This window comes from Budorcas taxicolor, chromosome 19 (assembly GCF_023091745.1).
Source record: "Budorcas taxicolor isolate Tak-1 chromosome 19, Takin1.1, whole genome shotgun sequence".
Lineage (NCBI taxonomy): Eukaryota > Metazoa > Chordata > Mammalia > Artiodactyla > Bovidae > Budorcas > Budorcas taxicolor.
The window spans coordinates 18,063,585-18,082,130 of NC_068928.1; the positions used below are offsets into that span (position 1 = coordinate 18,063,585).

Consider the following 18,546-nt stretch of genomic DNA (forward strand, 5'->3'; position numbering starts at 1 on the left):
CAACAGTATTATCAGCACTCTTTCATCTTTAGCAAGCTGAATCGACCTGTGTTCTTGATCCTTCTTTCCTTTTCTGGCAGTGTGTATCTTTGGTGTCCTCTGTGTCTTCCATAGTCTGCAGGCTCAACCTTCCTATCCACTCTCCCATCTCTCTGCCTGTTACCCTTTTGAAGGCCCTATTTCCTGCATATTCATGATAAACTTCTCCAAATCATTTTCCATTTAACACTAAACTCCTCAAACCTGTTTCGTTATTTAACCCTTAAAGTTGCTGTCTTAAACTCATTTTCTGTTACGGGATGGCTTCCTTTATGAAACTCTTCTTCCCTTGGGTTTGTCACTGCTGATTAGTTCATTTCTTCACACTGAAACACTATTACTTCTTGGGCACTTACTTTACAATCGGCAGAGTTCTATTACTTAGTTGGGTATCTCACCTGGAGGACTCCCGCAGCATCCCTGTGCTTCTCCCTGTGGAGAGCTTCTTCCCTCCCAGATTCTTGGAGCCACAGCTCACCTATGACACAGACTGGTTTGTGTCATGTCTGTGCAGTACATCTCCAAATACTTCTTACTGCCTGAAATCCAACTGCTTAGTTACCATGGCATATAAGGCCTTCAGTTTATGTAACAAATACCTCAACACCACTGAAGACCATGAGTCCCTACTAAGGCTAGTGCGACTGACTCCACAGTCTAATGAAAAGGAAGCAGGTGCTTAAAGAAACAGAGTGAGCTTTGGAACCAGAGGGGCGCTCAGCTCAAGGAATATACATGTGTACAGGCAAGCTATTTCTTGTAAATAAAGCAAGCACAGTGGAACTGTCAACACTTTGGTAATATTTTCCTCAATTAGCCTAAATTAATTTCAACTACTGACCTCACAGAATATAGTATATAATTGTTTTATTATTTGTGTCTCACCATATGGCTTTTTGAAAGCCAACGTAAATCCTTCTTCATTCAAAAGAAAATTGAAAAAACCAAAGGTGAATCAGCATTAGGGCAATTAATATTGATATTACCCTAGATGATAAATTTTCAAGTATTTTTTATGTGACAGTGTAACATACTAGTTGCAACTGCTATTACTAGAACCGAAAGTAGGATTTCACATTAATTTTTCTCAACTTATTTGCTCTGACTGATGGATATAATTTTTTGGATATTTCCTATCCTAGCCAAGCCAAAATTTGTGTGTATTAACAATTCATAATATAATAAAAAACAAAACAGAATGCAGCTTTTATATTATTGAACTTTATGTACAAAATCATTTGATTTCAAATAAACATTTAATGTAAAAACAAACGTTCTTTTAAACTGAATTTTTTTTTACATCTACTGTACCATTCAAATGCTTTATCATCTTACATGATTTCTTCAAAATCTCTTATCAAGGGTACATATAGAAAAGCTTTTTTTTTTTATAAATAGAAACAAAGGGATTTTTTCAGCTTTTATTATAAGATGACATAAAAAGTTTACTCAACAGAAGTAATTTCATTACTATTTGGGGGAGGGAATCACCAACTTTTTGTGCAAACAATGCTAGCCTTCTTTTAAGCATTAAGAGCATAACTGCTTAAGAAATGACATAAGCAATAATTCTACACCTACATCTCCCCTAAAATAATCTATCTTTTTTTTTACATATGTGCACAGCTTTAGCAAATTAAAGCCCGAGAGAAATGCTCAAAATCCACTATGCAGAGGCATAATCAGAGTTTACTGTAACTCATCATTTGGAGAGCTTACCAATCAAGGAGTCTGTAATGAAAGCTGCAGTTTCCCTCTTTCCTATTTTTTTTAAGCACAAAAAAAATCAATGACTAGGAACTTAATACTGGATGACAAATCACATCCACACTATCAGTTAAATAGCCTCACAGTTAAACACATCTTAAAGACCAATCAAATCAGTATTTACATTTTATAAATTTCTGAAGACACCATTAGAAAGCTTATATATCCCTTCATTAAACAAAATAGGGAACTGCATCTGATGGTGGTGGAATGAAATTAAAAAAATTAAAAATACCTGTATTTACAGCAGCATTGATCCTTTATAAATAAAGAATATGAAAATGCAATTATCTTTAAGGATAATAAAAAATTGAGGTGATGTTACTCAACCACAGTGCTTGGAGTTGGACTAAAAATCTATTGGTGCTTGTTAATGTGCCAGTAGTGAAACCACTTTCTGTTGGAGAAAATCCAACTGTAAATATGTGCATGAGACACATATAACACAGGGCAAAATTGCTCAAAACGATTCAAGTCAGCTTATCTGTATTGGATATTCTAATCATGAAATACATTACGAAGACATCCTTGCAAAGGAAAAAAAAAAGTTACAACATTTTCTGGTTCATTTTTATAGAACATTTCCTCCCTCAAAAGTGGCATCTTAAAAATCTTAAACTCTTTCTTCCCTTGGTTTACAATCCTAATGAACAGATGTGGACAGCTGAATCTTCCATGTGATTACCTAACTGGGAAAGAAGGAAAAAAAAAAAAACAGCAAAATGTTCAAGTTTAAAAAAATATACTGGGTGAGCAATGCACTAAAATTATCCACATAAAAACAAATGGATGGTCAGTAACCTTAGAAGCCAACATTGACATTTCACTGACAACAATGTGAAAAATTAACATGTTCTCAAACAGGCCTAAGATGAAGAAGTGCTATTTTTAAATTGTAAAATGAACTCACATAATGTAAAATACCTTATGTTGTAATTTTTCATTCCAAATTGATAAATGATTTCAAAGTCAAGGATTAAGGTCTGATTGCAAACAGTACTGCAACATAATTTCACAAAAATCTTCAGTTTCTAAAAAAAGGAATCACTTTCTAATTTTCCCTCCCCAAGAAAATGTCTCACAATTACAAAGTAGAAAAACAGCCAGTCACAAATGCAAAAAAAAAAACCCAACACAATATAAATATGAAATAATTTCTAGATTATCAATTTAGTATATTTCATAAGACAATTGTTGAAGTTAAAAATACTTTAAGGTATTGCTTTTCATGCTTGAACTTGAGAATATTTTAATGACATCAATAAAACTGATATGCGGGTAATGCTGCATACTGAAGTTGAGTAGAACCCTGATTAAAAATATCCTTGTTGAAATCATTTACTTCATCTGACAGTGCCTGTTTGGAACCTATGATTAAAAACAAAAACAGAACTCTTCCTAGAGGCTGAATTCCCTAGAATGAAATTTCAGTGTTTGTCCATAATGTGGGGTTAAGCCTTTTCAGAGTTTTTGTTTTTTGCTCTGTTTTGAAACCCCTGAGACACCATCTGTTTCCAAAGCTTTCTCTTTTGAGTTAATTTCACTAAATCCATTTGCTGTCCCATTTTGTTCTTCAGTGACTTCTTCATTTGCAGGGGAAGCAGATTCTCCTTTTTCTAATTTTTGTTGCATTTCACGGAGCTTGGTAACAGCTTTATCTATTGACATTATGCTAATAAGATTAAAGTCATGCATGCTGACTAGATGAAGCATGAAGTTTCGACATAAATTCTTCTTAATTATTTTCTGTCCATAGTTTTCTACAAACAGCATACAGGCATGATTCATTTGATTGTCAGCAATAAACCTATTTAATAAAAACACAAACACATCAACAACAATACAAAGTATTTCTGTCACAGGCCACAGTGATAACTATTACAGGATAATAAGACTATATCTAGAAAAGTGATGATTTAACTAGTAAAACTATAGTGAATCTGAGATTCGATCACCTGAATAAACTTACCATGTTAGAAATTTAAAGAGGTTTAATTTAACCAGAGCTTAAACACATGTCATTTCTGTTTTTCCTAATGAAATTAGGAAGTCAGCAGTTAAAAGTGTAAAATATTTTCTCCTGCTACTCCACTTTCATTAACTGTATAACACTATTCTCTCAGTTTCCTATTTCAGAAGCAGTGTTTCTACACACTTTCAGTTCATGGTAAACTTTTGAAAAAATGAAGATGTCACAACAATTGTGGTATAGTGTGACTGTTTTGGTGGAAGGCAAGGAATAAAATTTGAGAGAACCAAATTAAACCAAATAGGAGATGGATGTTCAATTACCCACTGAGACTCAAACCAGAATCTGTAAAATGTAAAAGCCTGATTGCAGATCTGAAAAAATACAAATAGTTTACCAACTACCTGCCACTTTGTAATGCCAGTTTATAGTGAACCTAGTAGTTCTTACGCTGACAGATTTGGATCAGGAATTAAAATATAACTCAGTTAAGTAATTTGACTAAAACTCTATCTTGAAACTGGCATATCAAGACAAAAGGAGAAAGATTTCAGCCAAGCCTCCACATACATATTTACTCATAACTGAGTTTTAATGACTAGACCAGGGACGAGGCAAACATTTTCTGTAAAAGGCTAAACAGTAAGTATTTCAGGCTTTGCAAGCCATATGTGGGCTTTCCAGATGGCGCTAGTGGTAAATAAAGACCTCCTGCCAATGCAGGAGACATAAGAGACGCGAGTTTGATCCTTAGGTTGGAAAGATCCCCTGGAGGAGGGCATGGCAACCCACAACAGTATTCTTGCCTGGAGAATCCCATGGACAGAGGAGCCTGGTGGGCTACAGTCCGTAGAGTCACAAAGAGTCGGACACGACTGAAACGAATCAGCAAGCCATATGTAATCGCTATTGTCTTCCTCTTTAATTTTTTTTACAACTCACTAAAAATGTGAAGACTATTCTTAGCTCAAGGCAGTTTACCAAAAAAAAAAAAAAAGGCTATAAGCGATGCACCCAGTCATCTGAACTAGAACTTAAAACACTTAAGTCCTCCATTCCCCAAAAATAAAGAAAATAAAATGCTCCTTCCCATTTATTTAACCTTTAAAGGAAAAAACCTTAGATCCATGTACTATAAAAGAAAGCCTTATTTAAGGGTCTAATACTAATGAAGGTAGAGAAGAATCTATGTACTGACAGGTAAATAGTTCACATAGGGAAGCAGTTGTACAGGAAAACAATGCTACAGCCCCAAAGGCACGAGAAATTAGGATTGTTCTACCCTCAGCTTTATGAAATGGTAGTAAGAAATAAGAAAAGCTACCTGTTTAGATTTTAGTCTGAATAATAAAGCAGTTAAAAATTTTGTTAATAATTCTGTTAGTGGTTTTCAGGATTTCCAAGTGTGTAGCACATGGTGCATTATTTACTTATTCCCTAGCAATAAAAGGAATAAAAGCTGGGTTATTAAGAAAACATTAACTAAAAACCTGCTGTTAGATGGAGCTAGCACCTTACTTAAATATTCTTTGAAGATAACCATTTTTCTAATACTTGAATTAGGATATTTGGAATAAACTATACCTAAATTTTAAGTAAGATCCTAACACAGATTTATAGAATGTGAAGCAACAAAAAGAACATAAAGGAAATTGAATATTTAAATCTAGAAACACCCTACCCATGCTTCATGACATGGAGATTCCATAGTTTCATCACTTCTTTCTCTCCTTCATTAACATCAGAAAATTCCTCAATTTGCTTTTAGAAAAAAAGGAAAAAAAAATCTATTAGATGCAGAATAAATATAATTGATATTTCTAAGAAAAAATTGTGAGAATGTTAAAAACAGAATTTTATAACTAAAAATACCACAACTTATTTATATAGCAAAGCAGCAAAGTTTCCAACATCCATTTAAGTGGTAATTTTAAAAGGGAAATCCTTAGTTATGAAATAGTTGCCTTAAAATAAAGTGAAAAACCACAAAATCACAAGAAGAAAACCCGTACTTCCTTTAGTTGGTAACTATTAAAATGACACAATTACAAAAATTGTAGATTCCTGGATTCCTTAATTTAGAAAAATGCTCCTTAACATTAAATCAAAAATTTAATTCATATTAAAGTTATTAGTTTTCAAACAAAATCATTTCATCATAAAATTGTAAAATCATTGTCAATAATAATGATGGTAATAGCAACAAAACTAATAATTACAGTAATGGTTTTTTCTCTTAGCCATTCAGGGTCTTTTTCATCTTCACTATCTACTTCCATTTCTTGTGGACGGAGAGGTAAACAAGTATCACTATGGAAATAGAGGCGGTTGTGTCCACTACTATATGTTCGCTGCTGTTCCACTTCTCCATCTTCGGATTCAAGAAATTCAGACATACTTGCTTTTGTTCTTTTTGGCCTAATGAAAAGAAATGTTGCTGTAATATTAAGTAACACAGAGAGGGCTCACACTACTCAGAGTACATTCCTTTCTTACAGAGGTTTCCACCTAGGCATGCACACAGACTTCTACTGGGAGACACTTTAATCCCCCTATAACCACTAGAGCAGTAGCCACATGAACACAGGAAAAAGCTGTGCGGAGAAGTGAGAAAACTGCTGTAAAAACAGGAGCCAGGCAGAGTTATAAAGCAGTATACGACCCTAGAGACTTATTTAAAACTGAAATAAGAACTGCCACCTAAATAGTAGTTTTGACTGGCTTCCCTTTATTCCTCAAACATCAATAAAGTCAGAAAATAAACTTTTGCCACATGACCTTTTTACCTACCTGCACACAAGAATGTGTGTGATAGGTGTTCTCTTTACTGGTCCGTTGCGACTAAAAGCAAACCCAGGTTGGCGATGAATATCCTGAGGATTTCCTGCATAGGAGCCATCATAACACTCGTTGATAGAAACATCTATCCTAGCACCTTTGGGATGATACTGTAACAAAAACAGCAAGGTGATTAGAAAAATAAAGTATTAATTATCCTATCTTAAATACCTATTCCTCCAACTTAATTAATTAAAACGTACTTGTGGGTTCTTAAATGTTTTGAAAACTAAAATAAGCCAGGCATACCAGCATGGTGAACAGGAAGCCAGAAGATCTGGAGTCAAAAAGATCCATGTTAAAATCCTGGCTATGCCATTTATTGGCTTGGTAACTGTACAAATTATTTCTTGTCTGAGCAAGGATAAGGAAATTACCACTTAATTCAAAGAGCTGGGGTTAGGATTATGTGAGTCATTAGAGGTGCACTATGCAAATATACACAAACACTGAATCATTCACCGTAATTCATCCATAAACAATCCATTCAATGTAGAAACTGGCATTCTGCACAAAGTACAATTTCTGAAAGCCAAATTGTATCATAATGTGTAACAGTAAGAAAAAATGAAAAGCTACTTACAACATAATTGAAGATAAATCTGCTGTGGCAGAGTTTAAGATGTTTAAGCAAGCTATAAAGTTTGCGGCAGTTCAGGGTGCACCAAGGGCAATGTAGGTCATCTCTTGCTTCAGTCTGTTGTCTCGTATTGTTGTTATAAAGGAACTTTAAAGATAACAAAAAACAAAAAGAACAGCAAATCTCCAACTTACTTATCTCAAGGTATTTTGTTTCAATATCAACTTTAAACATAGTTAAAACAATATAAAAGGAAAATCAAGTCAGAGGCATTCTTTTTATTTAAATAAGCCAAAATATTTCAGATAGAACGTGCAAAACAAAGGTATCTCATGATTACTTAAAAAAAAGAAGGGTCAGCTATGCTTACCTGATAAAATATTCTTAATTTTTGTCGGTTTTCATTCGAAGTATCTTTTTCTTTTCTTGTTTGCAGATCTGTAGTCAATGATTCCTTAACAGCTGAAAATATATACTTTTAATGAAAATACTTGCTTCTAAAAAGTGAAATAGTATCTGTTGTGAACATAATTAAACAATAAAGGTTTCACAAAGTTCTTGTGGTATTTAATACAATGTTTTCACCCTCAACTGATTTCAGGGGAACAATCCCTTTATCATCAACCTAACCAGATACTAAGGTCTTTACTGGTAAGATCCATTCTTTTTTCCCCTTTAAAATGTTCTAAAACATTAGGACACCTATCATGTTCTAAAACATTTAAAAAATAACCCCAAGTAATTATACGTAGTCACTGTAATGCTTTAAGCACTTTAAGGTCAAAGTAAGGTTTTGATTGGTCTCTGTATTCCCAGTGCACAACAGTGAGCAGATATCCACTAAATATTGGTTTAACAAATTAAATGAAAATGATTGTAATAATATCATTGCAAATCCAAAACATAATCATTATTAATAATCTTGGTGTATTATTTTACTGACTTAAAAATGATAATTTGTATTTCTCCTGACATAAGTAATCATTTCCTATGTAAAACTTTGTAAAAATCTTTTCTTCTCAGTTTCCTGAAAACTCTTTTACTAGTATTTGGCCACAGAACACTTTGAGAAGTGCCCAGACTACAATTTCCTTGGGAAATCTTTCCCCTGACACGGGTCATTTCTTACATCTCCTAAAACTGACTCTAACTACAGTGACTTGCACACAGCTAATGGATGGACTTGAGTGGTATATGTCAAAGACAACTCCCTTCTGCCTTCTTAAACAGTCTTAGATAAAACACATGGATACCCTCAGGTCAAGGACAGTGTTCTCATCAGGCAGATAAAAAATGAAAGAATACTGCAACCTGAGCCTTAACCCAACAGAGCTAACTGCTACAATTTGTAAATGTTTCTCCTCTTAAAAATTTACTACAGAATTTAATCTGATAAAATTCAGGTTATAATAATCCTCTTCCAGCCCCCAAATTGTTCAAATATTCTTAAATGGTTAAGTCAATTCCATATTAACAAATTTTTATGTAAATTTGAAAAAGCACGTAGTTCCAAACCCCTTTATAGCTGCAATTCCAAACTACAAAGCTCTGAAAATCAATCATTTTCTCATGCGTTTGGGACAAATTTATTTAATGGAAAAACTTCTCCTAAACTGACATAAAGGTATCTATAGACTATGCCAAAGCCTTTGACTGTGTGGAAAATTCTGAAAGAGATGGGAATACCAGACCACCTGACCTGCCTTTTGAGAAACCTGTATGCAGGTCAGGAAGCAACAGTTAGAACTGGACATGGAACAACAGACTGGTTCCAAATAGGAAAAGGACTAAGTCAAGGCTGTGTATTGTCACCCTGCTTATTTAACTTATATGCAGAGTACATCATGAGAAACACTGGGCTGGAAGAAGCACAAGCTGGAATCAAGATTGCCGGCAGAAATATCAATGACCTCAGATATGCAGATGACACCACCCTTAGGGCAGAAAGTGAAGAGGAACTAAAAAGCCTCTTGATGAAAGTGAAAGAGGAGAGTGAAAAAGTTGGCTTAAAGCTCAACATTCAGAAAATGAAGATCATGGCATCTGGTCCCATCACTTCATGGGAAATAGATGGGGAAACAGTGGAAACAGTGTCAGACTTTATGTTTTTGGCCTCCAAAATCACTGCAGATGGTGACTGCAGCCATGAAATTAAAAGACGCTTACTCCTTGGAAGAAAAGTTATGACCAACCTACATAGCATATTCAAAAGCAGAGACATTACTTTGCCAACAAAGGTCCGTCTAGTCAAGGTTATGGTTTTTCCAGTAGCCATGTATGTATGTGAAAGTTGGACTGTGAAGAAAGCTGAGGGCCGAAGAATTGATGCTTTTGAACTGTGGTGTTGGAGAAGACTCTTGAGAGTCCCTTGGACTGCAAGGAGATCCAACCAGTCCCTTCTAAAGGAGATCAGCCCTGGGATTTCTTTGGAAGGACTGATGCTAAAGCTGAAACTCCAATACTTTGGCCACCTCATGCGAAGAGCTGACTCACTGGGAAAGACTGATGCTGGGAGGGATTGGGGGCAGGAGGAGAAGGGGACGACAGAGGATTAGATGGCTGGATGGCATCACCAACTCGATGGACATGAGTTTGGGTGAACCCCAGGAGTTGGTGATGGACAGGGAGGCCTGGCATGCTGCAATTCATGGGGTCACAAAAAGTTGGACATGACTGAGCGAATGAAGTGAACTGAAACCTCATTTGAAGATATTATGTAATATATGGTATATATACTATATATTATACCATGATTCTAAAATTAAAAAAAAAAAATCTCCAAAATTCCCACATACATCTAGTGAATTAAGTACTGTTGATCGGCACTTCATCACAGAACTTCAGGAGAATCGTAATGTACTCATCATGTGTCTAGTAAGTCAAATAATATTTCCAAAGATTTCTGGAGCAAAAGACAAATTAATCTAAAACCTAAGTCCTAACTCTGCAAAGCATTATTTGACAGCAAAATTTTCATACCAATAGTTTGAGTAGGTTTTACTGAACCAGGCTTATTTTCTTGATGAAGACTCTCTGAATTTCTAGTGGCAAGAGGTTTAGCTATAGGAGCTGTAGATTTATCATTGGTCTCTCCTGTCCAACGAAGAGTGAACTGCAAAGTAGGTCCCTGAGAAAATGTTTCAAATGGAGGCAGTCTCTAAAAAAGAAAAAACATGAAAACAGTGAAGATCCCCCAAAACGAAAGAAATTGTAGGAGTAAAAAAAAAAAATACTTATTATGACATATTAATGTGGAACTGACTTCAATCAACAGATTTTTCCTTTAAAAACCCCCAAATGCCTACATGGATAGCCAGGGAAATAAAGTAAATGTATGGCGCAGTAAAGACTGTATATAGTACTACAGGGCTCAGACTGGCAATTGCTAAACTGGTTCCCCATACAAACACTGGCCCAATACAGCCATATTTTCAGACTTTTTTCTAAGTTCATATGAAAAATACTCCCATTTTTATTTGCTGGTAACTAACAAAATTAAAAAAAAACAACTATGGTACCCAAAGCCTGCCAGTTTGCAACTTCTCTAAAGATGACCAATTACTTCTGACTGAATTGAATGGTTTTAGCAATGAATAATGTTTGACTTCTCAGCTTCACTAACGACTGCCCTTGGTTCTCGCTCTGAATTTTAGGACACTGAGGCTTTCCTCCTCCACTTTTAATCACTTCCAAAGCCACTCTTCCCTTGGTCTCCTTAATTAATTCCTAGCCAACATTTAGCCAAAAGCCCCAATCTCTCACCCATCCTCAAGGATTTACCTATTAGATTATTCCCAAATTGCTTCTCCCTTCTTTACACTTAAGAGCTCTAAACATTGTCACTTGGATATCCAGGTCATCCTGAACTAAAGTATGTTTAGACATGAATCTATTACCTTTTCTTCTGAAGTACACTTATTTTTGTCCCAAGCATTATCATTCTACTAGTGACCCTAAAGGAGAAGGAAATGGCAACCCACTCCAGTGTTCTTGCCTGGAGAATCCCAGGGACAGGGGAGCCTGGTGGGCTGCCGTCTATAGGGTCACACAGAGTCGGACACGACTGAAGCAACTTAGCAGCAGTGACCCTAAACTAAAAATTTCAGAATTACATTTGAAACCTATTCTTGCTATTCTCATATAATTACTACGTATAGATTCTTACTACAGTATCTTATTACTAGAGAGCAGTATCTCAGCTGCTCTCTCTGCTTCTAATTTTTACTTCTCAATCCATATTCAGGAGACCAAGTAATTTTTGTCAAAGATGCTTTCATGCTATTCCTTTTTATAGAAATCTTCAATGATTTCCTATTTTACTGCCACACAAGTCTAACCTCCTTCTACATCTTTATTACAAATAATCCTCTTAAAACTAGAATTTTAGACTGGAGTGAAGTGAAAGGGTAATCATATAAACGGATTCTGACAGAATGAGTCTGTATCTAGGAATTTATCTTGTAAAAATACTTGCAATGCAAAAAGATACGTGTGCAAGTGGGTACAAGTATACTCACAACGTTTGTTAAAATGTAAAAAAATTAAAATAAATTATCAACTTAAGTGACATTAGTTTAGCAACTTATGGGACATATACTTAAAAGAGTAACATAGAGCTGTTAAAAAGAAGCAAATCTATACAACCTGACTTAAAAGGATACCTCAATTCCTTGGGAAAATCCCCAAGCTCCTGTATCAGTTCAATTCAGTTGCTCAGTCATATCCGACTCTTCGCAACCCCATGGACTGCAGCACGCGTATAAACTCATATGAGTATAAACTCATGTATAATAATTCTATTTTCTCATGAAGAAACTTAAACTTTAAAAAAGAAATTTAATATTGTCTCAATTTCTTGGAAAAACCTCAAAACTCATACACAATAATCCTATTTTCTCAAGGATAAATTTAGACTTAAAAAAATTTAAAACATAAAAATAAGAAATACCTGCAGAAAATTCAAGCACTGTAGATACATATAAATTAAAGTTATTTAAAATCTCATCACCTGAAGGTAACCACTATCATGCTTAATTTTAGAAAAGGTGGTTGTATGTGTTATTATGTAAAAATTGAATATCATGGAAATCTTGTCAAAATATTGCCCTTTTTAATGGCTATCATTTTAAGAGTTAAGGTGTTTCCAATTTTTCACTATTTAAAAATTTCAGGCAAGACTTGTTACCTAGATCTTTTCAGTTATCTAGGCACTACCCTTGTGACAAAATTATAAAATATAAACTGTTATATCAAATTGTTAATGAGTATATACACAATTAAAATTTTCATTTATACTGTCAGTCTCCCCTCCAGTAAAGTTATATCAACTTATTTTTAACTTAAAGCATTCTTTGAGAATATATGTCCCCACATCTCCAACTAGAAACTGTCAAACTAGTAATCAAAAGCTAGTAATCTCTGATTTTGTTTACATGTCTCTGAATACTAGTAAAGTTGAGTATCTTTTTAAAAAAGCTTACTAGTCATCTGTATGTTGCTTTAAGAGCTGTCAGACTGTTCTTTATCCATTTTTCCTAATTAGATTGCTTTTTATTAATTGCATATTCATATTAGCCTTTTGTATGTTACAAATATCTGCCCCAGTCCATCATTTGGTTTTAACTTTAGACTTTTAAAGTATAGAAACGACTCATTTTAATTAGTCGTTTTTATTGTATGCTTTCTAGCTTTTGTATCATACCTAGAAGAGCTTTTCTCATAGCAAGATATTAATATTCACCTGCCTTTTTTCTGAAGCTATGTAGTGTTAATTTTTACATTTACATTTATGAGCCTTCTGGAATTTATTAGGTCTACATTTATTTCCAGATGGCTAGAGAGCAATTCTGTCACATAGATAATGAACGGTTTATCTTTCCCACACAGATCTAACACCAATTTTATCACAGATTAAACTCAAAACTATTTCAAGACTATGCTTCAGTGATGTGCTTGTCTATTCCTATACTTGTACCATAAACTTAAGTTCTTTTATTGTTATCTGCAATGTAAAGGTTCTCAGAAAACTTTTCCATAATTTTCCTTAGTACTATTACACAGTTTTAGGTTAACTTTAGACTAATTTCAAGGCTTAAGAAAAAAAAAATCCTTTCAGGATTTTGCTTGTGCTGCTACACTGATCTAATATATTTAGAAGCAAATGACACTGGTTCTTTTGTCTGCCTATCCAAGAACTGTATGTATGCCTATTTTTAAGTCTCTTAAAAGTTATTTTAAGCCTGCTTCATCTAAGATTTAAAGATTTCCTGATAAGTTTATTATTAGTCAGATGTTACCTGCTGTTACTATGAATGGGATTTAAAATATCAGTTAACATTTATTGAGCACTTATTTTATGCCAGGCACGGTGCTAAGCATCTTTCATTAATTATTTCATTTAATCCATCAATTCTATGCCTTGCTTTACAGATGAGAAAACTGAGACACATAGGATTAAGTAACTTGCCAGATGCCACATAGCTACAAGTGGAGATTTGAACCTGGTGGTCTGGCTCCAAGCATGATGCCTTCCATTAAATACTCTGACTAGATAATTTTGATTTGTGTTTTTCAAGGTATTAAAAAAAGGGACTCTTCCTTCCAATATGAATTCAACATGAATTTGCATTCGGGGAAGAAAACATCAATCAGAAATGGGAGTTTATAGCTATAACGTGCTCAGTCTTCTGAGTAGTCCATACCTTCCCATCAAGAATAGTCTCCCATGTTGCTCTTTTCTTGCTTATTGGACATTCTTCCATTTCCTGCATGGCTACTTCATATTCCCCATCTAAAAGCTGTAAGCGCCTGTTAGACAAACACATACACTTTAAAGTAACCTGAGTATTACTGTAAGTACACAAATTCTGCATCTTTAGATTTATATTCAAAAGCATTTATTAAATTTATAAACTAGCTTACATTCCCAACAAGATTTAAAAATATACCTACACTCCATTCCTGGCCAAAATTTTTTTTTTAATGATTTGTACTAATAACTATTACTAGAGAATTATTTCATTACTGTAGCTACTCAAATATAACTTAAAACATTTAAAGTATAATATGCTTACTGTATTAAAACTTAGTAAGTTTTAAATATTAAGTATAAAGCATGTGTGCAGGCTTTATACTTTTAGAAATGAAATAACAACAGTGTTTTAATACTTGCCTTAGGGAGCCACTAAGAATTATGTCTGTTATCTTTAATTATTGTAAATACTTGAGCTAGAATTCTTGACTCAGCAAACTGATGATTATAATGACAAATCGGATAATTATAAGATCCTAAGGGGGCACCTGGCACATATAGGTGCTCAATAAACATTTCACAGGTGAATGAATATGTGGAATACTGGTTGAATCAAAGAATCAATTAAATTAAACCCATAGTCACAGTACAGTTTTAATGTGTGTGTACATATTTGTGTGTGTATATAGTTTTTTATTTTTTCCATACCATTAAACACTGGTAACATTACTAACCTAAATACCATTCTCCAACCATACCCAATAATTAACTATATATCAAGAATCTGGCATCTCCTCATCAGTCTTAGAGAAATTCTCTTAGGTGATATTAGCTAACATTTATTGAGTGCTTACTATGTGCCAGGCCCTATTTTAAAGACTTTATTTACATGGTTCATTTAATCTTCCCAACAACTCTATGAAGTAAGTAGGCTATTACTTCACTGTTCAGAAGAGGAAACAGGGGCAGAGACAGGGTTAAATAACTTGCTTTAAGATGACACAATGAGTAGAGAGAGCTAGCAATACAATATAGACAGCTTGTCTCTGAAGTCTGACTCTTAACAGCAAATGACTTCAAGAACTTAAGAACTTTTGTCTTTATGTTGTCCTACTTGAATTTTTTCTACTTCAGTGTATCAGCTTAATATTTTTTAAAGCTGATTTTATTAGTTTGAATAGATACTAATATTCTTCTAAAATGGAAAGGAGCTCTCCTCACACGTTTACATGGCTACATAACATTGTTTTATGGTTGTACATCTGATGGCTACAATCCAATTTACTCTCCTATCTGTAATGTATGAAGAGTCCCTTTTTCCCCACAGCCTCATCAATGGTACTTTACCAAGTTTTTTGATATCTGTCAAACTGGTAAGTGAAAAAAATGACATCTCAATGCATTTTTATATTCAGATGTTTTACCTTTTAGTTGTTTAAAAACCACGTTTTCTTTTTTTGTATTTTCATGATATCCCTTCCTCATTTTATTGGTCAGTTGTGTTTTCCTTTTTATTTAATATGATCTATATGTATTAGAGGAATGAGGTATCCATTAATATCTACATATTGTGAATTCAAATTAATTTTCTTCTGACTTGTCATTTTTATTTCAACTTGGCTCACGATGGTATTTTTGTTTTCAAAAGGAAAGGAAAGTGAAGTCACTCAGTCGTGTCCGACTTTGCGACCCCATGGACTGCAGTCTCCCAGGCTCATTTGTCAATGGGATTTTCTAGGCAAGAGTACTGGAGTGGGTTGCCATTTCCTTCTCCAGGGGATCTTTCCGACTCAGGGACTGAACCCAGGTCTCCTGCATTGCAGGCAGACGCTTTACTCTCTAAGCCACCAGGGAAGCCCATTTTTTAAAAGAAACTTTTTATTTTGCTCCATATTCATATTTTTTGATATGGCTTTTGATTTTTACTCTTTAAGGAGACTTTAACTTCTCAGAGATTATAAAATGAATTTTATACCAGATCTTGGCTGTCAAATACTTTTCCTCTACTAAAGGAACCATGACTCTTAAGAAAGAGCCAATTCCAGAGCAGAGGTAGGAAAAGGAGAATGTAAAGCCTGGAATATCTAGAATTCTCCAGAAAACAAGGAAATAAATGAATAAAAATAAGTCAAAGGGACTTAGGAACCTGTTTGGAGCTCCAGAGCTCCTCCTGAGCAAATTTAGGACAATTTGAACATTAAAATAGCAACAGAAATAGATTAAAACAGACTGAATAAAAGTGGAATTCATTAATCCATACTTGGTACCGTTACAGTGGAGAAATATGAACACCACTTTAACCAAGTGATCAAACCAACTATCAGCTGTGTCTGTAACATGCACAAAGAACACATCATCAATTAGTGTTCTTACCCAAAATGTTTAACCTGAATCTAAACATGAAACAATCACAAAAGTCCAAAATGGAATACATTCTGCCAAACTACAGGCCTGTATTTAAAGTGTCACAGAAGGGGAAAAAAGCAGGAGGTGGCGACTGGAAAACCATCCCAAATTAGAGGAGACTAAATATATACAACAATGGACGACTAGCTAGAGATCACAATCCTTGACTACAGCGAGTAGGGAGCAGAAAAGTATATTACCGAGGCAACTGGGGAGAGAGCACTGTATTTTTGTCTCATGTTAACTTTTCTGCATATGGTAGATGTATTGTGGTTATGGAGGTTAATGTCCTTGCTCTCAGGAGATCTGGGCTAAGTTTAGGAATAAGAAACGGAATCAAGTGTCATGATCTAAAACCCTCAAATGGTTTATCACAAAAATACTCATGAATAAAGCACACGTGGTAAAATGTCAACAAATTATGAATCTAGGTGAAGGGTACATGGGTATTAACTACCTGCATTTCTCCTTCAACTTTTTTAAGTTTGAAAATTTTCAAAATTTAAGTTGGGAGAAAATTATTTTATGATTTCCTCTTGGTACTGTTTTAAAAAGCAGTTTTTATATGTATACCTATAGCTGATTTGTGTTGATGTATGGTGGAAACCAATATAGTATTTTAAAGCTATTATCTTTCAATTAAAAATAAAACTTTTAAAAAGGCAACTGTTTTTAAATACAAGGAATATGTTAACATATTTAACGTAGAAAGAATTTTTAAAAAAATATAATGTACCCCTCCTCCTACACTGCCTAAAAGAGAACATTTACTAACACTGATGAAGTCCAGTGTACGACAGCCTAATTGCTTTTCCCACAGACACAACCCCTTTCAAATTTCTGACTTTAGAGAAAACAATGTCGCTGACATTAAGTGATAGACTCAAAGACAACATGGTAGCAAAATCAATCGCACTATTCCTAATCACCTTTGCTTTCCCATTAAAAGCCCAGAAACTTTCTTTACCCTGGTGGCTAGTAAGTGGATTATATCAAGGCAATAATCTACTTTTTAAAGAGCAGGAGAAACGCACTAGTTGGCTTGGCTTTCTCCTATCCCTGACTGACAGTGAACTGTGTTCACTACAGTGAGCACCTCAGGACAAGAAATCATGGCATATTACACGTTTCATCCTCTAATCGTACCAAATAAAGAATACTGCATTCGCTTCCCAGCGGTTCTTTACTGGCACTAAGGTGCTTAATTCCCAAGTGAAAACTGCAGAAATGATTATAAATCCAAGTGTTCCTTCCTACCCTGTGTCAAATGCACAAAGAGCCACACAATGATGGTAACACACAATTTTCTTCCTTAACTCAGGTAAATACATAATCTCAATATTTGCATGAAGCCCACTTCATTCAAGTCTCTGCTCAAATATGACCTTCTCCCAGAGGCTTTCTCTATAAAACAACCCTTTATTCTCGTATTTTTCTTCACAGCATTCTCACTAAGTACGTTAGCTGATACAATTTTGGGGAGTAGTACCTGTTTCCTCTACTAGAATTTAAGCTCCATGAGGGCAAGGGTTTTGCTGCCTCCTCATGGGCGAAAACAGTATCTAACAAAAAAGTAGACACTGAGAAAATACTTGCTGAATAAACAATCTTAACTGAACATTCAAACAACTCATCGGTATTTATTGCTTTCTACGTGATAAAGAGAAAAATTTAGTATTTGCAAATTTGTTTTTTCATCCATAGTAATAAAGAGAAAGGCAAAGAAACAGTATCACCACTATATTCTGCTTCAAAATAAAAACATTCCTAAAACATGGGAGCCTTGCCTGTCCAACATTACCTGTTTTTATCAAATACTGTCATTTGTGCAACAAATGTTTTTTCCCCATCTTCACGATTTCGTTTTCTTCTAGCTGGAAGTTCTTCATTGACATCTGAATTTGACAAACATTACTCATGAATCAAATATTCAAACAAATACACCAGATTTATGACATTTGGACCCTTCACACAGCATATACTCTATCCCAGATGAGGTACAGGAAGTTGCAATATAATACCCAGACTGACACCCTTCAATTTCATGTCTCCACCTTGTGTGTATGTTCTTACTTTTTAATATTCACTGACATTATTAACCCCACATCTTTGCAGATGTTAGTTTCTACTCAGAATGATCTTCCCTGCTAGGCAAGGAGAAAAAAATTCCTCATTCATGGTTACTTTCCAAGAACT

At 34.5% G+C, this 18,546-nt stretch overlaps 1 protein-coding gene across 1 annotated transcript in view; it reads right to left on the reverse strand.

Moving 5' to 3' along the window:
• Positions 1 to 3,267: 3,267 nt before the first annotated feature.
• Positions 3,268 to 18,546, reverse strand: part of SUZ12 (SUZ12 polycomb repressive complex 2 subunit) — a 37,091-nt gene continuing 21,812 nt past the window's right edge. The window contains exons 8-16 of the mRNA XM_052658386.1: positions 18,152 to 18,245; positions 13,895 to 14,000; positions 10,173 to 10,350; positions 7,564 to 7,655; positions 7,197 to 7,340; positions 6,566 to 6,723; positions 5,995 to 6,193; positions 5,457 to 5,536; positions 3,268 to 3,613 (exon numbers count right to left, since the gene is read on the reverse strand). Of these exons, the coding sequence (XP_052514346.1) occupies positions 3,268 to 3,613; positions 5,457 to 5,536; positions 5,995 to 6,193; positions 6,566 to 6,723; positions 7,197 to 7,340; positions 7,564 to 7,655; positions 10,173 to 10,350; positions 13,895 to 14,000; positions 18,152 to 18,245 (1,397 nt within the window). The remainder of the gene's footprint in view (positions 3,614 to 5,456; positions 5,537 to 5,994; positions 6,194 to 6,565; positions 6,724 to 7,196; positions 7,341 to 7,563; positions 7,656 to 10,172; positions 10,351 to 13,894; positions 14,001 to 18,151; positions 18,246 to 18,546) is intronic.